We start from the raw sequence: 24,686 nt of genomic DNA on the forward strand, positions 1-24,686 counted from the left end.
AATACAATGGCAATGAACTCAGAGTCGTTCCGGGAAAATGACCCTAACATGGCTGAGCTGGTTCCTTGCTATTTTCCCCGTTTTGGCACTGCAACCGGGAGACCAAAACAGTCCATGTCGATTAGGGTGAACTCGAAACATTTACAGGAACTGCTGCGGCTTCATGTTGGCGGTCGAGAATCAATACCCTGCGTACTCCGGGCCGTGTGGGCTTTAGTTCTCCGCTCCTATACGGACTCTGAAGATATCTGCTTTGGCTACAAGGAGATCGATGACAATGTCCTTGTCAATGGTGTCTCAAAGAAACCGGGAGCATTCGGTGATATGTCTGCTGCAAGGTTGACGGTCGACGACATCGCATCGCTCCAAACAATTGTGGAACGAGCAAAAAGCCAGTGCATCTTAAACCGGGTTCATGAAGGATCTGCAGGCGCAATAGCTCCACAAAATGCACGGCGACTTCCATTCAACACTGCTGTGATATTTCGGACTTGTACTAATCTTACGACTACCGTGGAAACAACATGCAAATTCCCATTCAGCTTGACTTTTCCTGAGGAGGTATGATACTCTGGGTCACCTGACAATGGATACTTTTGCTTATGCTCTCAGCAGTGTAGGATCAGACTTCTTATCAAGCATTTGGGCAACAGCCTGGGTGTTTTCTTAGAATACTGGAACCCCGAAATATCCACGGATTTTGCCGTGAACATTACTAGCGTATTTGACCAAATACTGGGCAATGTTCTCGTCAAACCGAGCTCTATTGTTAGGGAACTGAACCTTCTTAGTGAGCGTGATATCCAACAAATCTTTGAATGGAACGCTGCGCTTCCGGAGAAGGTTGAAAAGTGCATCCATGAAGTCATTGAGGATAAAGCATTTTCCCGACCTCATACTGAAGCTATCTGCGCTTGGGATGGTAGCTTCACTTACTGCGATCTTGACCGGCTCGCTTCCAGGCTGGCTCGTCACCTCGAAAAACTAGGCGTTGGCCCGGAGACCCGGGTACCTCTGTGTTTTAGCAAGTCTGTGAGTATCCTTTAAAACTGGACTGACAAGGGGGTATCAACCTAATTTCCCTCTGCAGAAATGGTACATCGTAGCGATGCTGGGCGTCCTGAAAGCCGGTGGGGCGTTTGTGCCACTCGATGTTTCCCACCCAATCCCACGACTACAATCTCTTACGCAGGCCGTTGAAGCTACAATTCTGATCTGCTCCAGGCAGCACGCTAACCTTCTTGCGACTATTGCGGAGACTGTTCTGCCCCTCGATAGAGACACGATCGAAAGGCTGCCATCGGTCACTGAAGAAGCTCGTTATCCATCTCGTGCAAAGTGTAACAATGCAGCCTATGTGATATTCACTTCCGGGTCCACTGGTGAACCGAAGGTGAGTAATAAAATCTGCTTCAGAGTCAATCTGGAAACCTAATTATTCTCTTAGGGCACTGTGGTGGAGCATCAAGCATACTGTTCAAGTGCCAAGGCCCATGCATCTAAGCTGCTCATAAATTCCGGCTCGCGTGTACTGCAATTTTCGGCGCATACATTTGACGCCAGCCTTGTGGAGATCTTAACTCCATTGATGCATGGAGCATGTGTATGTATACCAAGCGAAGAAGCACGCCTGAATAATGTTGTCGCGGCAATCAATGAGATGCATGTTAATCATGCAGTTTTTACACCGACTTTCATTGGGTTCATTGATCCATCTACTGTACCCGGGTTGGACAACCTTGTTCTTGCAGGAGAGGCAATGTCCCCGGCCCATTTGGAAGTATGGTCGAAGATTAACCTCGCCAACGGTTACGGTCCCACTGAGAGTTCGGTTGCGGCAGTTGTCAACTCAAAGGTGACTAGAGAGTCAGATTGCAAGGATATCGGATTTCCTGTGGGCGTGCGTTGTTGGGTTGTAGATCCGCATAACCACGATCGGCTTGTTCCTGTTGGCTGTACGGGCGAGCTAGTCCTGGAAGGTCCGACACTTGCTCGGTGTTATCTCAATAACCAGCAGAAGACAACCGAATCTTTTATTTACGATCCTGAATGGACGCTCTATGATACATACAACTCCAAAGGTCGGCGTTTCTACAAGACAGGCGATCTGGTACGGTACAACTCGGACGCTGGCTCGCTAAACTATGTTGGGCGAAAGGATACGCAAATCAAGTTTCATGGTCAACGAATCGAACTGGGCGAAATCGAACATGATCTCAGCAATGATAGAAATGTCAAGCATAGTTTAGTGCTGCTCCCAAAATCCGGTTACTGCAAGCAGAAGCTTGTAGCCGTATTGTCCCTGTCGGACAAGCTACGTGAGTCCACGAGTTTGACGCCCCTGAAACTCATCGAACAGCCCACAAGGGATATGTATGTTGCAGAGATTCGTGATAGCATATCCTCTCGTCTGCCTACTTATATGGTTCCATCTATATGGCTTTGCGTTGAAACCTTACCCTTTCTGACTTCCGGCAAGCTTGACCGCAAGACAGTGACAAAGTGGGTGGAGGATATGACGGAAGATTTCTATCTCCAAATTCTGCAGCAGAGTACACCCTCTGATGATCCTGGTGCTATGAAGCCAGCAACTGAGATAGAGAGCCACTTGCTTTCTATTTGGAGTCGCGTCCTTAACATTCCTTCTAGTCGAATCAGCTTGAATCACAGCTTCTTGAGTTTGGGAGGAGATTCCATTACTGCAATGACTTGCATGAGTCAGTGCAAACAGAAGGGAATTGGTCTCACCCTACAGGAAGTGCTCCGTAGTAAGTCGATTAAGGAACTAGCGACCAGCGCAAAAGTCATCGATCGTCCTATCGAGTTCCGTGAAGAAACTATTGAGCAGCTCTTCGACTTGTCACCCATACAGCACCTTCACTTTTGTGCCCGTGATGAGAAACAGGGACATTTCAACCAGAGCTTCTTCCTTCGCTTGAATTCGAGAATAGATGAAAATGACATGCGCCGTGCAATCGAGGTTCTCATTTCGCGTCACTCTATGCTACGGGCTCGTTTCAGCAAGGCTGGCCCTGATGGGGAGTGGCAACAACGGATAACACGAGAAACAGCAACATCATACCGCCTCCATACTCACAGAGTCCGCACTAACGATCAGGTAGAACCTGCAATTGCAGATAGTCAAACAAACCTCAATGCTGTCGTCGGGCCATTGCTTGCGATAGACCTTTTCGAAGTCGATGGACAAAATCAGCTAGTATCTATGATTGGCCACCATCTTGTTATCGACTTGGTTTCCTGGCGCGTTATCCTAGAAGAATTGGAAGAATTGCTTCTCAACCCACACGTGGCTAAATTACCGGAACCAACACTGCCGTTTCAGACATGGTGCCGTTTACAGGTGGACCACTGCAACAATCCTGTACTAGAAAGGTTCCTACCGGGGGACGATATTCCAGTTGGTGACTTTGCTTACTGGGGAATGGAGAACCATCCGAATACCTACGGCGATGTTGCCTGTGAAGGATTCGAACTTGATTCGGTAACTACATCGTTGCTGCTAACTGAGTGTCATAGGGCTCTTAGAACAGAACCGGTTGATGTCTTGCTCTCTGCGCTTTTACATTCGTTTGGACAGACTTTTTCGGATCGTCTTGTCCCAGCCATCTACAATGAGGGCCATGGCCGAGAAGTCTGGGATTCCTCGATAGACATTTCGCGCACTGTCGGCTGGTTCACTGTTCTCTATCCAGTATTCGCGGCCGTTAAGTCATCTGACGACATATCCGAGACTCTCATGCGAGTAAAAGACCTTCGTCGACGTGTCCCAGATAATGGGAGGACATATTTTGCGAGTCGTACCTATACGAGCAAAGCTACGGAGAGATACCGCCACCATTATCCCATGGAGGTGACGTTCAACTATCTCGGACGATACCAGCAACTGGAAAGAGAAGATTCTCTATTTCATCCAGTCAAAGACATGGCTGGGGAATCTCGTCAAGGAGGAGGGGCAGCGGATGTCGGACGGGGTACTCCGCGCTTCAGTCTTTTTGAGATATCGGCGGTGGTAGTCCAGAAAAGACTAAGATTTTCTTTCTCATTTAATCAATTCATGAAGCACCAAGAGAGCATTCGAACGTGGATATCGCAGTATCGTCTGACATTAGTCTCGCTTTCCGAAAGATTAATGTCGATGACACCGCGGCCGACACTGAGTGACTTCCCATTGCTTTCCTTGACCTACCGGAGTCTTCAAGCTATGATTGAGGAGAAATTGCCACTGATGGGAATCAATTCCGTTGATGAGATAGAGGATGCATATCCCTGCTCACGCTTGCAACAGGGTCTCTTGCTTAGCCGGGCAAAGGATAGTTCATTTTATGCTGTCCATGGAATTTATGAAGTGAAAGACAATACAAACAGTGGAGTTGACATTGAAAAACTAGCCTATGCGTGGCAGAAAGTGGTTGACCGGCATGCGATGCTTCGAAGTATATTTGTGGAGAACTTGACCGACCAGGATCTATACTGTCAGATTGTACTCAAGGAGTTTGCCTCTCCGCCAATTTACTTCAAGTGCATGGATGACGACGACGTTTTGCAAACTCTGGACAAACAGCAGCCGCTAAAGCATGATAATGGTCGGCCTGCTCACCGGTTTACGCTTTGCCAGACGTCTGCAGGGAAGGTAGTTTGCAAGCTAGAAATGTGTCATGTTATTATGGATGGCATGTCCATCTCCATCATATTGCGTGACTTACAACTGGCATATGCTGGTACACTTGCTGCGAACCGAGGTCCTCTCTTCAGTGGCTTCATATCTTATCTGCACAGTGAGCTACAAAATTCTGGCGTCGAGTATTGGAGTTCCTACTTGTCTAGCATGGAGCCATGTCATTTTCCTGTACTCAACGATGGGTACCCTGAAGCAAAGCAACTTCATACTTTACGGTTGGACTTCAAGGAGCTCAAAAGACTTCAATCTCTATGTGACCAGAGTGGACTAACACTTTCGAATGCTTTCCATGCTGCATGGAGCCTGACGCTGCGCTGTTACACTGGCTCTGATGAAGTCTGCTTTGGATATTTGTCCTCTGGAAGAGATGCGCCTGTTGAGGGAATAGAAGAGGTAGTCGGTCCGGTTATCAATATGCTGACTTGCCGCGTGAATATATCGCCAACCGCACCGCTTAGCAACGTCTTGGATCAAATCCAGAAGGACTACATGAACGGACTACCGTATAAACATGTTTCCCTTGCTGAAGTCCAGCACGCTTTACGGTTGTCCGAGATGACTCTCTTCAATACTTGTGTGTCATATCGAAAGCTCCCAACCTGTCACACTGGGGATGAACCACTTATTGCATTCTCGGAACATGTCCCGATACATGACCCCACAGAGTATCCCATCTCAATCAACATTGAGGCTACAGAGAATGATGCAATTATTGACTTGGACTATTGGACAGATACTATCTCCGATGGACAAGCGGAAAACATAGGCAGCACGTTCCTCCGATCGCTGGAGAATATTATTGACCATTCGACAGAAGCAGTTGGTCGGCTAAACAATCTCAGTGAGCGCAGCAAGGAGCAGATCATAATGTGGAACAGCATCATGCCAGCAGTAACCGAAAGTTGTGTCCACTGGCTGTTCGAGGAGCACGCAAAAGCCCATCCAGACGCATCCGCAGTTTGTGCCTGGGACGGAAATTTCAGCTATGCCCAACTCGATAAGCTGTCAGCAAGACTGGCACATTACCTTTCCAAACTAGGCGTGGTGCCAGACACGCTTGTACCCCTCTGTTTCGATAAATCAGCGTGGACAATCATTTCAATGTTGGCTGTGTTGAAAGCTGGTGGCGGTTGCGTTCCGCTAGACGCAACCCATCCCAAAGCCTCTCTCGATACTAGGGTGCTTGATGTTAATGCACAGATTGTGCTCGCATCACCAACGCGGGCTCACCTATTTGAAGATATCGTTCCCTATGTTGTGCCTGTCAGTGAAGCTCTTCTCAACCAGCTTCCTATGATTGACGGACCAGCATGTGCGACCGTTGAACCCTCGAATACTGCCTTTGTTATCTTTACATCAGGCAGCACTGGACAGCCCAAGGGCGTGATTCTTGAGCATCGCGCGATTGCAACCAGCGCTGAGGCTCATGGTTCAGTTCTTGGTATAGGCCCGGATACTAGGTGTCTGCAGTTCGCTGCATACACTTTTGACAACAGTTTGGAGGAGATTTTTACCACTCTGATGCGTGGAGGATGCGTCTGTGTTCCATCAGATCATGGCAGGCTCAACAACCTCGTAAAAGCTATCAACGAACTTGATGTGAACTTCATGGACCTTACGCCTACTGTGGCAGCTTTTATCCAACCATCAGACGTCCCGAACGTGAGACGTATCGCTATGGGCGGCGAACCTCTGACGAAAGAGGTCAGGGATATTTGGGGGAAATCAGTTCCACTGCACAACTTATACGGGCCTTCTGAATGCTCGATTAACTGTAGTCACAACCCCAGTGCCGGGGGCTCAGGCGAGCTCGCGAATATTGGCCGGAGTATTGGAAGTGTGTCATGGATTGTTAACCCATCAGACCATAACTTTCTTGTTCCCATTGGATCGGTTGGCGAATTGCTGGTTGAAGGACCCATCCTTGCACGTGGATACCTCAACGACAGAGAGAAGACTCAGAAATCCTTCATCGAGGACCCAATGTGGGTATCCAGTTTCCAAAGCTATGAGGACTCAAACAAGAACGCTGGAGGAAGTGGCAACCCAAGAACTAAAAGAAGAATGTACAAGACCGGTGACCTGGTTCGGTACAACTCTGATGGGTCGCTCATATATATGGGCAGAAAAGATACCCAGGTTAAATTAAATGGCCAGCGTATCGAACTTGGAGAAATCGAGCATCAGATCAATAAACTCCTGCAATCTGAGGATCAGTCTGTCGTGGAATTGATCGAAACTCACAGCAGCCAGAAGGTGACAAAGGAATTAGCTGCCTTTGTGTGCCTCAAGCCAGGTGGTTCAGTGCCTGCACCTAGCGAGGACCATTGTATCATGCCAATGTCAGAGTCATTTATGTATACGGCAACCGCCTTGCAGGTTTCACTATCAAGCTGTTTACCTACCTACATGATCCCAAGCTTGTATATACCGGTCACAAGCATGCCTTTAACCTCATCCGGAAAACTGAACCGTCGAATCTTACGCCGAATGGCTTTGGAGATTTCGGATAAGCTTATGCCAACATACAGACTTGGTGGTCAAAGCGGGCGGTCTCCCTCAACTCAAGAGGAGAAGCTCTTACAGAGTTTGTGGGCCTCTGTTTTGGGCATTGATGCTAGTACCATTGGAGCGGATGACACCTTCTTTCGACATGGCGGAGATTCTGTAGCGGCAATACGGCTTGTCACTGCTGCTCGAGAGAGGGACTACATTCTCACAGTAGCAAGCATCTTCCAGACACCGAAACTGTCCGAGATGGCAAGGGGTGTTTCTAGGATATCAGAGACCTCTCTTCCAGAAGAGCCCAATGGCATCCTGGCATCATTTTCCTTATTGGACAAGAATATATCGATTGATAACTTGAAAGAGGAAGTCGCTTCTCTCTGTCAAGTTGACGTCGAAGCAGTCGAGGACATCTACCCGTGTACTTCAATTCAACAAGGCCTCATAGCATTGTCTAACAAGCAACCAGGCGCGTATGTGACACAGAACATATACAAGCTCCCACAAGGCATTGATATACAAAGGTTCTGCAAAGCCTGGCAGGCAGTTTCTGAGTCAGAGGTTATCCTTAGAACACGAGTCGTATACACAAAGGATCTTGGTTTCCTTCAAGTTGTTGTTCGACAACCGATCGTCTGGCAGTCGATAAATTCCCTTCAGGAAATGCCTGACACAGAGCGCTGTTTACCTTCGACCAATGGTGGGCCTCTCTCCCGATACACGATCGCTGGCGGAGACACCAGCTCGCCACATTTCGTCTGGACTGCTCATCATGCGCTATACGACGGATGGAGTATACCTATTCTTCTCTCCAGAGTGGAGTCTTACTATCACACACCCAGAGAGCCAGAACGAAACTTCGTATCTTACTATCCTAGATTCATCGAATTTTTATCGCAAATTGACGTCGCACGGTCTGACGAATTCTGGAGAGCGAAATTAGCGGATTCAGCGTCCTTGCAGTTTCCACAGTTGCCCTGGCCATCTTACAAAGTTCAAGCGACCGGCAAATTACAGCGCACCGTACACATAAGTAGAGTCGCTGGAACGGAGATCACAACCCCATCTATCGTGCGGGCAGCCTGGGCTTTAACGGTCTCAATATATTCTTCTTCTGAGGACGTCGTTTTCGGCGAGATACTTACAGGCCGTGATGCTCCATTGCCTGGCATTGTCGACATGGTTGGACCGACATTAGCAACAGTTCCTACAAGAATTCAGATTGACAGAGAACTTACTATCGCCGAATTTTTGACAGGTATCCAGAAGCAAATGGCTGAAACCATGCCATATCAATTCGCCGGTCTACAGTATATTAAGAAGCTCGGTTCAGACGCGGCAGTAGCCTGTGATTTTCAGAATCTACTCGCAATTTCTCACGAAACAGAGCAGTCACCTGATAGCTTTTGGAACATGCTGAGTGCCGAGTCAACGGATTCTAGCTTTAACACATATCCTCTGACTATTTCATGCGCCTTAATCGACACAAGAGTGGACATTGATGTTCATTACGATCAGAACGTTGTCCCACCGCCTCAGGCTAAGAGATTCCTTTCTCAATTTGAGACGTTCCTCACGCGCCTCTGTTTCAAAGCCGATTCACAGGAAAAGATTGGTCAAATGGAACTTCTGGGCCCACAGGATCTCACCATGATACAGCGCTGGGGCGCCAAGCCTTTGAGATTTGTCGATAGATGTATCCACCACATGATCCAGGACAACGTGCGTCTGCAACCCGAAGCACAGGCAGTCTGCTCATGGGATGCCACATTGACCTACAGGCAACTGGACCAACTGTCCACATCTTTAGCTCATCACCTTGTCGAATTGGGTGTTGGCTCTAGTCGAAAAACCTTTGTTCCGATCTGCTTTGAGAAGTCTGCATCCACTATCGTTGGAATGCTAGGAATACTCAAAGCGGGAGGAGCGTTCGTGCCTCTCGACCCTCAGCAACCGATTTCACGTCTTAAAGAGATTGTTACTGACCTGGATGCTGAGCTCGTGCTATGCTCGCCTTGCTATGAGGCCGTTTGTCGAAGCACTGTATCCCAGGTACTTGCCGTTGACGTCGAAGTGCTCGAGAAGCTTCCTGTTCGATTGTCACCCACGCCTTCATTTGGGCCTAGCAGTGCAGCATATGCTATCTTTACCTCAGGAACTAGCGGAAAGCCAAAGGGTACAATAAGTATGTTACCATTTCGCTTATGTCTGTTACGCATATTCTGGATTGCGTACTAATCCGTCTTAGTTGAACATGCCGCTTTCTGCTCAGGAGCTAGCAAATATGGCCCGCTTCTAATGAAGCAGACATCACGCTTTCTACAGTTTGCTTCATATACCTTTGATGCCAGCCTGATTGAAATTTTAACTACTCTAATCGTTGGTGGCTGCGTCTGCGTCCCAGATGAGTACACTCGTCTTAACGCCATTACAGACGCCATCAACAACATGAAGGTGGATACAGCTCTCTTAACTCCATCATTTTCACAGTTGATTGATCCATCCTCTGTTCCTCGTCTGCGTACCTTGATCCTTGGCGGCGAGGCGATGTCAAAGAGCCATATATCTAATTGGGCAGAGAAAGTCGATCTGATAAATGCCTATGGACCGACCGAGTGTTCCGTAGTAGCAGCTGTTAAGTCGCATATGTCAGTGGATACAATTCCAGCGAACATTGGACAGCCTATCGATACCTGCTGGATTGTAGATTCGAAAGATCACAATCGGCTAGTTCCCATTGGCTCTGTGGGCGAACTTTTGATAGAAGGTCCGACTCTGGCGAGAGAGTATCTTAACAATGACCAAAAAACCCACGAAGCCTTTATCAAGAACCCAAGATGGGCAGGAAGTTCAACACGAGAAAGACGGATGTACAAGACCGGGGATTTGGTGAAATACGCACCCGATGAATCCGGAGACTTGATATATGTCGGCCGCAAGGACAATCAAGCTAAGCTGCACGGACAACGACTTGAACTCGAGGAAGTTGAACACCATCTTAAAGCGGATTCTGCTACCCGGCACGCACTTGTTACTATCCCGAAGGCCGGTAGTTGTGCGAGAAAGCTAATGGCAGTTCTGTCATTGCAAGGGTTGGACGTTTCAAAGCCTGCCTCTGAAGAACTTGAGATTCTTATATCTCCCGAGACATCTGATCGCCTTTCAGGAATTCGAGAACGCTTAAAGGCCCGTCTTCCTGCATATATGGTCCCTTCAAGTTGGGTAGTATTGCAAGGGTTTCCTCTTTTGCCCTCCGGAAAATTGAATCGAAGACAAATAGAACGTTTTGTCGAGAACATGGACGACGATACTTATCGCAAAATAGCGACCCTTGGCCTCGATGACACTTCGGGCAGTTTTGATATGACGGACGTCGAGCGCCGTCTACAGACCATCTGGGGTGACGTGCTTAATATACCCTCTGAGAAAGTTGCATTGAATTGCTCTTTCCTGCACCTTGTAAGTGAAACACATAAAGTCCAATACTTCATGAATGCTAAACCTTGGTCTAGGGCGGAGACAGCATGTCAGCAATGCAGGTCATGTCAAGATGCCGATCAGAGAACATGGGGGTCACCGTTCAAGATATTATTGCAAGCGAGTCTATTCCACAACTTGCTTCGCTAGTGACGCTACCAGAAGAAACTTCATATCAAGATGAGGATGATAAAGAATTTGATCTTTCACCCATTCAGCAACTATATTATCAATGTATGCAAGGAAATCAGACACAGTTCAATCAGAGCATGTTGCTACGACTCAAGCAAGAGATACGCCCGGAGGATGTCAAACGCGCCATCTATGAATTAGTACAGGCACACTCGATGTTCCGCGCTCGCTTTTCTTGTGACAACAACGGTTCTTGGCGACAGCGTATTACTCGGGACATCCACGGATCTTATCGTTTCCGCATCCACAAAAATGAGGACATTCAAAGAGCTACCGAGGATAGCCAGAAGACTCTCAATGTTGTTGAAGGCCCCCTCCTTGCTGTTGACATATTCAATTTTGATACGCAGGAGAGTTGTCTTTTTGTTGCTGCTCATCACCTGGTCATTGATGTTGTTTCCTGGCATATCATCCTGCAGGACTTGGAGGATTTGCTGCTCTGGAAAACCTTGAAAACTCGACCATCGATTTCGTTCCAGACATGGTGTCGGCTCCAGATTGAAAATGCTCAACGGGATACTGCGGAGCGTGTCTTTCCCGTTAAGGAAATTCCGACTGCCGATTTTGAATACTGGGGAATGGAAGGCAGGCCCAACCTCCACGGAGATGTCGTGGTCAAAGAGGTCGAACTTGACGCCGACACAACTCGCCATTTATTTGGGGCATGCCATGAGTCTTTACACACAGAGTTTGTCGATGTGATTCTCGCTGCGCTTCTAGTGTCGTTCGGCCATGTATTCACAGACCGTACGCTGCCACCAGCAATCTTCAATGAGGGGCATGGACGGGAGCCTTGGGATCCGAGTATTGACCTTTCCCATGCTGTGGGGTGGTTTACCACCTTAAGTCCAGTCTATCTGCCAAAGGGATTTAGTATTCGGGAAGGTATGGAAATTTATTTTTCTTTTCTTTTCTGAACGGACTTTGAGTCTGTGATATGGTCATGTTACATTCGAGTGTCTTTGAGTGTCAGTAACTAATTCCACTTGCAGATGGTAATTTGGTCAGCTGTATCCGCTGGGTCAAGGACCTCCGCAGGCGGACTCCCGGAAAGGGCCGACCCTATTTTGCGCATAGTCTTTTGACGGCAATGGGAAAGGAGAAATTCCGGCAACATTGGCCGATGGAAGTGGCATTTAACTATCTCGGACAATACCAAGAAATCGAACGGAAAGATATGATACTGCAGCCAGTTGGTGGAATGGGACAGTCCACGAATACCTCTTCTGACATTGGGAACGAAGTTCCTCGATTTGCCCTCATTGAAATCTCGGCGGTGGTCCTTAAAGGGTGCCTGAACCTTTCCTTTGCCTACAATACATCCATGAAATACAAGCCCTGCATTCAAAAATGGATGGTTGAGTGCCAGAAACTACTCCAACATGCTCCCCAGAAGCTAATACAACATGGGCCTGCACGAACTTTGAGCGATTTTCCTCTGTTACCATTGTCATATGATGGAATCTCTACTCTCACGAAGAAATTGGTTGCACTCGGCATTTCCTCACTCAACGAGGTCGAGGATGTCTACCAGTGCTCTCCGATGCAAAAGGGTATACTTTTGAGTCAGCTTAAGGACCCTTCGAAGTACATGTGCCACTCAATTTTCGAGGTTCGAACGACACAAAGAGACAGTACGATCAGCGTCAAACGGCTAGAAGAAGCATGGCAAGACGTGGTTCAGAGACACCCCTCCTTGAGAACCGTATTTATCGATAGCATTTTCGGGGAAACCTTTATGGATCAAGTCGTGCTCAGAACTGCGAAAGGCCGAACGTACTGCTGCGAGTGCCAGGACATAAACCTCCTGAACACTTTATCCAAGCTTGAGCCTCTAAATTGCAGCGACAAAAACACCCCTCATTGCTTTACTGTTTGCAAGACTACTTCGGGGAGAGTGTTCTGCAGACTTGATATTAGCCATGCCATCTCTGACGGCTCCTCAATGAGCCTTCTTCTCCGTGACCTCTCTCGGGCCTATACGGGAATAAACCGCAAGGGATCTTCTGGTCCCCTTTACAGTGATTTTATTGCATATATACAGTCAACTCCGAGAGATAAAGGCATCGGCTACTGGAAAGAATATCTTGTCGATGTTGAGCCTTGTCTTTTCCCATCTCTCTGTGCGACGAAATCAGCAAAGAGCCTAGGGTCACAAGTACTGCGGTTGAAGAACACAAAAGAACTGCAAAGATTCTGTAGTGACGCTGGTGTGACACCTTCGAACGTGCTACAGCTTGTTTGGGGCCTCATTCTTCGATGCTTTATCGGCTCGGACAACGTCTGCTTTGGCTATCTCGCTTCGGGAAGAGACATTCCTGTTAGAGGTATTCAAGATGCAGTTGGAGCATTCATAAATATGCTCGTATGTAGGCTCTGTTTGACAGACAATCTTAAGCTCGTGGATGTTTTGCAAAACATGAAAGCCACTTTTGTCCGAAGTATGGAACATCAGATCACGTCACTTGCCGAAGTCCAGCACGAGCTTGGCCTTTCAGGTACACCCTTATTTAACACCGCCTTTACATTTCAAAGACGCTCAAATATGGATGGAGCTACAACCATACCATCGATTTTGTTTGATTCAGTCGAAACACATGATCCGAGCGAGTACAGCATTGCGGTTAATGTCGAGATGTCAGACGTGTCCACGGAAGTTCATTTCAGCTACTGGATGGATACTGTGTCGGACGCACATGCCATACAGATTGCTGATACTTTTGAGCACATCTTGAATGAGATTGTCCTTAATGGCCAATCAAATCTGACAATCGGCGACCTTGACTTCTTTGGCGAACGCAGTTGTCAAGAAGTACGTAGCTGGAATAGCAAGCTACCCCAGAAGATCAACAAATGTGTGCATGAAATCATTGAGCAGACCACTCTCCTACGCCCATTTTCAGCTCCGGCGGTTTGCGCTTGGGATGCAAACTTCACGTATACAGAGCTCGAGATGCTATCAACGCAGCTCGCGACGCATCTCTGGGGTCTAGGCGTTGGACCGGAAGTATTTGTTCCACTGTGCTTTGAGAAGTCAGCTTGGACTGTTGTGGCACAACTGGCGGTTTTGAAAGCGGGAGGTGCATTTGTTTCACTTGATCCATCTCATCCTGAAAGCCGACTACGAAACCTTATCGATGAAGTTAGGGCTCACCTTGTCTTATGTTCATCAAAATACGAGGAGAAGGTTTCTAAAATCTCAAAGATGACATTCGTTGTCAATAAAAAGACAATTCGCAAACAATCAAATCTACCCACACCGACAATAATCGCCCCGAAGCCATCAAATGCGGCATATGTCATCTTCACATCGGGTTCTACTGGCAGGCCTAAAGCCACTGTTATCGAACATGCTGCAATTTGCTCCAGTTCAGTGGCCTACAGTAAAACATCCTTGATGAAATCGGACTCCCGTGTCCTACAATTCGCATCTTACACCTTTGACGCAAGTATTATGGAGATACTTACCACTTTGATGGTGGGTGGATGCATTTGTATTCCAAGTGATGAAGAAAGAATGGATGATCTGTCAGGAGCAATCAGAAGAATGGAAGTGAACTTCTTGTTTTTGACTCCATCTGTTGCGAGTACTCTCAAGCCTGAGAGTGTCCCAACTCTGAAAGTGCTTGTCACCGGAGGAGAGATGATGCCGCCAGGATATATTGACAAGTGGGCAAAGAGTGTATGTCTCATAAATGCGTATGGGCCAACTGAGTGTTGTGTATACGCGACGATGAGCACCAAAGTTGACCCAAACGGAAACCGCCTCGATGACGACCACACCAATATTGGAACCGCTATTTCCACTAGATCATGGATTGTGGATCCGGGAAACCACAATCGTCTTGTGCCCGTTGGCGGTGTTGGTGAGCTGGTGCTCGAGGGCCACAGCTTAGCACGCGGATATCTCAATAATGAGCAGGCAACCAAAAAGCTCTTTATTGTGAATCCTGCATGGGTAAATCATAGCGGTCTGCAAGATGTTCTCGAAAAGCGAGGACGCATGTACCGTACTGGGGATCTCGTTCGATATAACCCTGACGGCACAATCGTCTACATCTCTCGCGCGGACGCACAGATAAAGATTAACGGTCAGCGCACTGAGCTGGGAGAAATTGAATTTCAGTGCAGACAGCATCTACCGGGTCAATCTCAGGCGGCAGTCGATCTAGTCGGAGATCGTCCCAAGAAGCTTGCAGTGTTTTTCACTGTTCAGACTGAAAAACTCAGGGAGAAAGACTTGGGTAATTCTTCTACTCCTGGCGACTCAGATACTGACAAACTGTTGTTGCCAATGTGTGACTCTGCGCATGCCGTCGCAAAGAATTTGGAAACCTCCATATCTGGGATATTACCTTCATATATGATCCCGAAACTTTTCTTCCCGGTCTCGAATTTGCCATGGACAACTTCGGGGAAATTGGACCGTCAGAGACTACGTAGAATGGTCCGATCACTCTCGAATGAACACCTTAAACCCTACGCTTTCTTGAGTTCAGTTATGAAGCAAGCTCAAGGATCACAGATTGAACGCACGCTACAGAGTCTATGGGAAAAGATTCTGGACCTTGAGCATGGCTCCGTTGGGGTCGATGACAGTTTCTTTAGGCATGGAGGAGATTCTCTTGCGGCCATGAATCTCGTTGCTGCATTACAGTCACATGGCATCGCATTAATGGTGGTCGATATTTTCCGTTATCCTGTACTCAAAGATATGGCTCGGTGCTGCGAAGTCCTAAAGGAGGATCGCCTGTCAGACTTGGCGCCTTTCGGCTTGTTACGAACGACAGATCCAATTGAAGGGATTATTGATGACGTAGCGAGCGAATGTCGCGTCAATAAAGAGCTCATCTCGGATCTTTATCCCTGCAGTTCCTTACAGGAAGGTCTTATTACACTCTCAGTCAAGCAGCGTGGAGCATACGTCGCTCGAAACGTATTCCAGCTCCCCAAGAGTGTAGATTTCCATCGGTTTAAAGCAGCTTGGCAACAGGCAGTGAATGAATCGGACGTGCTGCGAACACGGATTGTTCACACCGCGTCGATGAACTTCCTTCAAGTCGTTCTCAGAGAACAGCCCCTGGTCTGGCACACTGCAACAAGTCTCCAGGAGATATCAGATGAAACAACCGGCTTTCCAAAGCACAATGGCGGCCCGCTAGCTAGGTATACAATCATCGAAGGAAAGGGTTCAACTGCACGGTATTTCGTTTGGTCGATCCATCACGCACTTTACGACGGCTGGAGTATGCGTCTTGTCCTCAAAAGAGTCGAAGATATCTACTTTGGGCGCCCTTCACGGCCATTGAAAACTTCTTACACTAGCTTCATCGACTATCTGCTGAAGATAGACACCTCGGCCTCCGATGACTTTTGGAAATCATATCTGTCGGATATATCATCGTCTCGTTTCCCGCAATCTGCGCATTCACCGTCAGACAAACCCGATATGGACAGTATCCATGGAAGCACGGAAATCTATGCAGATGCTCTGAGTATTGACCTCACTGTTCCAGTGCTGATCAGAGCTGCCTGGGCAATGTTAGTCTCCGCTTATACTGGTTCTGATGACGTCTGCTTTGGGGAAATCCTAACAGGTAGGAACATCAATGTCCCCGGAGCTGCGGATATAGTCGGCCCAACCATCGCAACGGTTCCCACGAGGATACGAATAAACGATGGGTCGACGATAACAGACTATCTGCAGGAGGTGTATCGAGTTACAACAGAGATGATACCCCATCAACATTCTGGACTACAACATATCAAAGGACTTACTCTAGACACGTCTATCGCGTGTGACTTCCAGAACTTATTAGTCATTCAGACAGCAGAAGGCGATATGCACGAAGGACTATGGCGTCCCCAAGCGAATAGTTCTGACAAAAGCTTCTTGACCTACCCACTTGTTGTTGAATGCAGGGTTACAGAATCCAGAGTCGAGACCGTCATGTATTACGATGTTCAAATCATCTCCAGCTGGCAGGTCCAAAGACTAATATACCAATTGAACTCGGTACTGAGGCAATTAAGCAGAGTCACCAGAAATGATACCCGCATTCTCAGCGAAGTTGAGTTATTCAGCCCGGAGGACGAGCAGGAGATCATGCGGTGGAACAAGCAAGTGCCACAGTGCATTGATAAATGCATCCATGACCTTGTTCGAGAGAAATGTCTCCTGCAACCAAATGCCCCGGCTGTTTGTGCATGGGATGGCGATCTGACTTATGAAGAACTGAGTAACCATGCTTCACGGTTTGCTGTATATCTAAAGTCTCTCGGAGTTGGACCGGAAATACTCGTGCCAATATGTTTCGACAAGTCAGTCTGGACAATTGTCGTGATGCTTGGAATATTGGTCGCTGGGGGAGCTTTCGTTCCACTGGATCCTGCCCACCCGGTGTCAAGACATGAAGAAATCTTACAGGAAGTCAGTGCTACTATTTTACTCTATTCGCCTAAATACAAGCACCGGTACTCGAAAATCGTGAAGACATCGGTTGCCATTGACAAAGATCTGATCACAAAGCTTTCAGATCCTATTCAACGTGGCGCTGATGCGAGTCAGGCAACGAGTTCGAATATTGCGTATGCAATTTTTACTTCTGGCAGCACTGGTAGAGCAAAGGGGATTGAAATCGAGCACAGGGCGTTTAACAGTGCTTCTACGGCTTTTGGACCTGCTATGCTTATGCAACGCACTTCTCGCGTTCTTCAGTTCGCGTCTCTTGCATTCGACGCTTCAGTTATGGAGATCTTCACTACGCTGACATCTGGAGGCTGCGTGTGCATTCCAAGTGAAGAGGAGAGGCTTCAAGATATTTCAGGAGCTATTTGCCGAATGGGTGTCACATGGATGCTGTTAACGCCTTCTGTTGCTAATGTCATTGACCCTTCCACGGTTCCTTGTGTGGAGGTACTTGTATGCGGTGGAGAAGCTATGTCTCCAGAAGTCATTACGAAATGGGCGAACTGTGTGAAAATAGTGAATGCATACGGCCCAACAGAGGCTTCAGTTGTCGCGACTATCAACTCAAGTGTTTCTTTGCGCCGGAATCCATCCTGTATCGGCCACGGCATATCAGCTACGTTTACCTGGATCGTGGACCCTACAAACCATGACCGACTTTCTCCCCTAGGAGCTGTTGGCGAACTGGCACTTCAGGGTCCAACCCTTGCAAGAGGTTATATTAACGACGCGCGGAAAACAGCCGAGGCGTTCACGGAAAACCCGGCATGGGCACAAAAGCTATCATCTGCCGCGTCGCTTCCGCCACGGATACACAAGACTGGAGACCTTGTACGATACAACTCTGATGGGTCGATAGAGTACATCGGTCGCAAGGATAACCAGGTCAAACTACATGGTCAACGCATGGACCTTGGAGAGATCGAGCACCGTCTAGATACCGATCATCGGATCCGCCATATCGTTGTATTGCTTCCGAAGACAGGTCTCTACAAAAAGCGACTCGTTGCAGTGCTCTCTCTGGCTAACTTAGCTTCAGAAAGTACTGTCCTCTCGACTGGCTCCTGTGAGCTCGTGAGGGAAGAAGTACGATTCACAAAGGCATGCTCAGAGTTGGTCCAGATAAAGAACCATCTCGCTGGCCAACTTCCATCTTACATGGTTCCGCAGACATGGGCTGTAGTTGAGGCCCTTCCTATGCTAGTGTCAGGGAAACTTGACAGGAAAAAGATTGCAAAATGGGTTGAAAACATCACCGAAGAAGATTACAACCACATAGCGCGTACCAAGCGCATTGAGAACCCCGAGAAAACCGAGAAGCCGGCCACCGGAGTTTTGAGTGTCCTGAAGCAGATCTGGGCACAGGTGCTTAATCTTCCACTTGAACAAGTCAAGTTGGATCAATCCTTCCTGAGTTTGGGTAAGTAATTGTTCCTGAAATTATTATATAATGGCCATTGTACTAACTATTAGATTAGGCGGTGATAGTATTACGGCAATGGCTGTTGTGTCTCGTTCTCGCAAACAAAAAATCAACCTCACACTCCACGATGTTCTGCGAAGCGAATCGATTATACAACTTGCTGCCAATGCCGGAGAGGAAGTATCTGTGGCCCAGTATGAAGAGAAAACTGATGAACCTTTTGCCTTGTCCCCAATTCAACATCTATATTTCAAGTCCGCCAAGGACCATCAAGGTTGGAATCGTTTCAACCAGAGCTTCCTATTGCGTATCACTCGGTGGACGGAGCCCCATACTTTAGAACAGACCATCAGAACAATAATAAATCAACACTCAATGCTCCGGGCTCGTTTCAGCCAAGACAGTGACGGATGTTGGCGGCAGCAAATCAGCAATGTATGTATACTTTTCTCTACGTTCCTATCCGTCTGTCTCCCATTACCCTGGAGAGCTTACTTATGTCACTGTGTATCCCAGGAAGTTGATTCATCTTACCGCTATCGAGTCCATCACCATGTTTCTACAGACGCAGTACCATCTCTCGTCGCTGAAAGTCAGGAGTGTCTGAACATACAAAACGGGCCGTTATTGGCTGCAGATCTCTTCAATATCGAAGGCGAGAACCAACTCATTTTCCTGGTTGTGCACCATCTTTGCATTGACATGGTGTCTTGGCGCATCATAATCCAGGATATGCAGGAGGTCATTGACTCTGGCTCACTGCCAGTCGATAAACCGTTGTCTTTTCAAACATGGTGTACTTTGCAAGCGGAACACACAAAGAAGCAAGACCACAACAACCTGCTTCCCTTTCACGTCAGCCCAACCAACCTTAGCTATTGGGGCATGGAAGATGTACCCAATACGTACGCTGATGTAGAGCACCTGGAATTCTCGTTGGAGGAAGAACTCACAGAGTCTGCAATGGGGAGCTGCCATGAAGCCCTTCGAACAGAGCCTGTAGATCTTTTCTTATCGACCATCATCCATTCATTTGGTCGTGTTTTCGTCGATCGAGAAATTCCAACAATATACAACGAGGGACATGGACGTGAAGCTTGGGATTCTAGCATTGACCTTTCTAGAACGGTCGGGTGGTTCACTACGATTTGCCCTTTGCATGTAGCCTTGGAATCAGGTTAGCCTCTTCCCAGCGATAATATTTGACAGTAGACTATTAACATAATAACTCACAGATGCTAAAGCCCGCGATGATGTTCTGTATACCTTGCGACGTACGAAAGATACTAGACGTCGAATAATCGACAATGGCCGTCCTTACTTTGCATATCGCTTCCTTACGCCAGAGAGACAATCTCAAGCTTTGACGTCTGATATTCCGATGGAGATAGTCTTCAACTATCTTGGACGGATGCAGCAGCTAGAGCGTGACGATTCCTTATTTCAGCCGGATGAAGTTCTGATGACAGATTCGATGTCAACAGGCGACGTTGGACCTGGCACGCAGCGATTTGGACTTATTGACATATCTGCGACTGTCACTCAGAATCGGCTCCAGTTTTCCTTCTACTATAACCGTCACATGCGACATGGCCAGAAAATCCAGCATTGGATTTCAGAATTCAGGAAGACACTTGAAGAAACTGTCATATGCCTAAGACGTTGTTCTCCGGAGCCTACTCTCAGCGATTATCCTCTGCTGCCGATCGATTACAAGGGAATAAAGACTCTCGTCAACGAGACTTTCCCCTCTGTTGGTATATCGCAACGAGATCAAGTCGAGGATATTTATCCATGCTCTCCAACACAGGAAGGTATTCTCCTGAGCCAATTCCGGGATTCGAATACCTACTTCTGCAACGCCATATTTGAGCTGAAGCACGCAAGGCCCGGACTCCATGTGGATACTCAGCGTCTCAGTGAGGCGTGGCAGAGGGTAGTCAACCGACATGCAGCCCTGAGGACTGTCTTCATCGACAGTACCTACACTGGTGGCACGTTCGATCAAATGGTGGTCAAACACGTTGACAGTGGCATTATTCATTTGCAATGTGACGAATCAAAAGCTCGTGACAAGCTGGACTCTATCATGCTCCAGGAAACGAATGCGAAGAGGAAACTACCTCTTCCACACCAGCTAACGGTTTGTACCACTCCCACCGGCAGGGTTCTGGTCAAGATGGAAATCAATCACGCAGTCATAGACGGTGCGTCAATGCCTCTCCTGCAACAAGATTTAGCCTCTGCATATGAGGGTCGACTTCCGGAGGGAAGTGGCCCACTATACAGCGACTATATCCGATATATGAGGAGTAGATCTGTTGAAATGGATATCGCATTCTGGAAAAAGTACTTGGAAGGGCTTCAGCCATGTCACTTTCCACATCTCAAAAAGAAACCGTCTGGGAAACGCCGCCTAGGGTCTGTTTTGATGGAGTTTGAGCGTTACGCAGAGTTGCAAACTCTGTGCGAGAGCAAATCCATTACCCTTGCCAATATTATAAACGCAGCATGGGCCTTGGTTCTACGAAGATATACAGGCTCAGATGACGTCTGTTTCGGGTATCTGTCTGCAGGACGTGACGCTCCAGTTAACGGAATACAAGATGCAGTCGGAGTTTTTATCAACATGCTATGCTGCCGAGTCAAGTTCTCCGCCTCCCAGTCACTTGACGAAGTTCTTCAGAAAATTAGGGACGACTATCTTGCAAGTATCCCTCATCAGAGCTGCTCTTTAGCGCAGGTGCAACATGAACTTGCATTACCGGGGGAGATGCTGTTTAACACGGCGCTCTCAGCACAGAATCATTCGCCTTTCGCGAGCTCCAACCAACAGGAGCTAATCTTTGAAATGGAAGCCGCACACGACCCTAGTGAGGTAAGTAGATTATTTTCTTTCAATAGTTTTGACAATGACTAACCCTACACAGTACGCTGTCACCATTAATGTTGAGACTACTCGGAACCATGAAGGGCTTGTATTTAGGTACTGGACAGATATTATATCAGATGACCAGGCTGCTAAGCTTGTTGCTGATATGGCTGATGTTCTGTCTGATTTTATCGATCGACCAGGCCAGAAGGTACTCCAGCAAGATCTTCTGAACGAGTCAACTGGACAGCGTCCTAACCGTCAAGCAAAGAGCGATTCTATTTCCGGAAAAGTCCAAGAGGAGGTCCGCCGGCTGCTAGATGAAGACAGAATATTGCAAAAACTCGTCGATCGGCGTGTTCATGAAATCATCCAGCAAATGTTCAAGAATGGTGAACTAGTCAGAACTTCTCGTCACAATACCGCACCTGTTGTCGACTATGGTCTTCCTCCCGATGTACATGACCAATCTAGCCAGGCTGGTGATCCCTTGAACGAGTCTGAGAGCTCCTTAAAAGGAGACGTCCTCGAGCGACGCTCTATGGCTTCACATATTAGCAAAGGAGGATGGTCCGCACACATTGAGGAAAGGCTGTTGCTGCTCTGGGGATCAATGCTAGATGTGCCCCAGGACTCCATCAGGCTGGATGACAGTTTCTTTGAATTGGGTGGCGACAGTATAGGAGCGATGAAGCTGGCTGGAGCCGCACGTGAAGAGGGTCTACCACTGACAGTAGCCGATGTCTTTCGCAATCCGGTCTTTGAAGATATGTTGACAAGCATTCGCATGGCCCACTATTCCAAGAATGCGGACATCAACAATCGTGAGCGGCAGAACAAGTCAAGCAAGTTAGCAGCAAATGGTGACCTGTACCACAGATTTGCACTTCTCAAGGTTGTCAACGTCGACGATGCTTTTCTTCAGAACCGCATCTGCCCTAGGATTGGCGTTTTCAAGGGCGGGATTGCCGATGTACTCCCTGTCACCGACTTTCAATCTCTGTCAATTGCATGGGCACTCTTGGAATCTAGGTTGTTCTTGAACTACTTCTACCTCGACGGAAGAGGCCTTCTGGATATTAGGCGCCTCAAGCAAAGCTGCTTCCGTGTGGTCAACGCCTTTGATATTCTACGTACTGTCTTTGTTTGCTCTGGCAACCATTTCGTACAAGTCATCCTTCGGAAGATGCGACCAGAATTCCATGTCTACGAGACGGACAAGGACCTGGATGAGTTTACGGCCATGTTACTGCAACGTGATCGAGAACACGGTCCGCGTCAGGGTGAACCATTTGTGAAATTCATCGTAGTGAGGGAGAAGACAAGCGACCATCATAGAATATCGATCCGATTGTCTCATACACAGTACGATGGCGTATGTCTGCCGAGGATTCTGTCCGCTATTCGGGCGGGATACGAGGGCGGGCCGATTCCCTCAACGCCGTCCTTCGCAAACTACGTGCGCGCGTGTGCGGAGACGGTCACCTCGGCGCACTACGACTATTGGGAAGCCCTTCTGAAAGGTTCGCGCATGACAGAGATTGTGCGTCGAGAGGGACCATGTTACAGCCGGTCCACTGGCGTGACGAAGACCCTCCGGAAGACAATCCAACTCCCGTCTATGGCACATGGGCACATCACCACCGCAACTATCATCAAAGCTGCCTGGGCCCTCACATTGGCAAGATTCTTAGCACAGCAGGATATAGTGTTCGGCCACACGATCAATGGCCGGAACACCACAGTTCCTGGAATTGACGTCATGGTCGGACCGTGCCTGAGTATTATCCCTGTTAGGGTACGCTTTCAGGAACACTGGACGGCTCTGGACCTTCTCCGTTATGTGCAAGACCAGCAGGTGGCCAACATGCCCTATGAATCCCTTGGCTACAGAGAGATTGTCAAGCACTGCACCGACTGGCCCAACTGGACCTGGTTCACCTCACTGGTCGAGCATCTCAACATCCACCGCGAGACGGAGATGCAACTCGGAGCCAACAGGTACAAGGTTGGAGGCGCCGGCGCAGACGATGAGTTTTCCGACTTCACTATCCTCTCCACGCCACAGGAAGGTGACAGAGTTGAGATCGCCCTCGGATTCTGCGACAACGGCGTCATCACCTCGTCTTTCGCACAAAAGATCCTCGACATGCTGTGCGAGACGGCAGAGAGCTTCACCTCTAAACCTAACGCCCCTCTCCCATCCCCCTCAGCACTCTCAGACCAGCCCAGCCAAGCCATCATCGAGGAGAGAAGCAAATACAGACATTCATCATACTCGGAGGAAGAGCACTTCCTCCTCTCCCACCTGAAAGGCCTCAGCCGCGCAGAAGTCCTAGTCCTCTCCGACATCGTCAGTAGGACCTGGCGCGAAGTCCTCACAGACAACAGCAAAGATAGCAGCAACAGCACCACCTGGTCAGACTTCCAGCTCGACTCATCTTTCTTCGAGCTGAACGGAGACATCGTCAGCCTGGCGCAGGCTGCATCCCTTCTCGAGCAGGAAGGGTTCAAGGTGCGTCTGGAAGACCTGATCGAGCACCCAACTATGCTGGGACACATGGCTGTTTTGGCGCTGCATAATTCGGAGAAGAAAGACAAGGACAAAGATAAGGTGAAGACCAAGACCAACGGCAAAACTACCAGTAACGGCACCGGTTCGTCTACCACGGTGTCATCATCAGCTGAAGGCTCGGGGGCTGGGGCAGCTCCTCCCCTTACGCCTACCCTTGCACCCTTGACTAAAGCCCAGAGGACGAAATCGTGGTCGAAAGCCCTGAGTCTGGCAAGGAAGGTGGTACGGCGGAATGCAAGGTCTGGCTGATCGATGGATGAGATGAGATTGTCCTACGAATCTATCTATCTATTCATATTTATTATTTTCTTCGTCCTATGTGAGACTGACTGGCTCGATCTCTAAAACCATATCTAGCTTGTTTCATTTTCATTCATTATCACATTCATTTAATTTCTTTCATCTTTCGTCTTTCATGGACAGTTGCACTATGTACTCAGGTCTATAGGCACTGGAGGAATATAGGTAATTAAT

General features: G+C 48.1%; 1 protein-coding gene across 1 annotated transcript; it reads left to right on the forward strand.

Moving 5' to 3' along the window:
- Positions 1-6: 6 nt before the first annotated feature.
- On the forward strand, positions 7-24,461 carry VTN00DRAFT_4335 (uncharacterized protein; the record flags this gene model as incomplete). Its single annotated transcript, XM_069430752.1, has 11 exons — positions 7-561; positions 616-1,032; positions 1,091-1,393; positions 1,448-9,389; positions 9,453-10,663; positions 10,717-11,758; positions 11,866-12,426; positions 13,462-18,762; positions 18,821-19,039; positions 20,001-21,643; positions 21,696-24,461. The coding sequence occupies 11 exons, from the start codon at positions 7-9 to the stop codon at positions 24,459-24,461; spliced, it is 21,960 nt and encodes a 7,319-aa protein (XP_069289856.1).
- Positions 24,462-24,686: the final 225 nt, after the last annotated feature.

The sequence above is a fragment of the Thermoascus crustaceus genome (genome assembly GCF_041956765.1).
Source record: "Thermoascus crustaceus strain CBS 181.67 unplaced genomic scaffold VTN00scaffold_2, whole genome shotgun sequence".
NCBI lineage: Eukaryota > Fungi > Ascomycota > Eurotiomycetes > Eurotiales > Thermoascaceae > Thermoascus > Thermoascus crustaceus.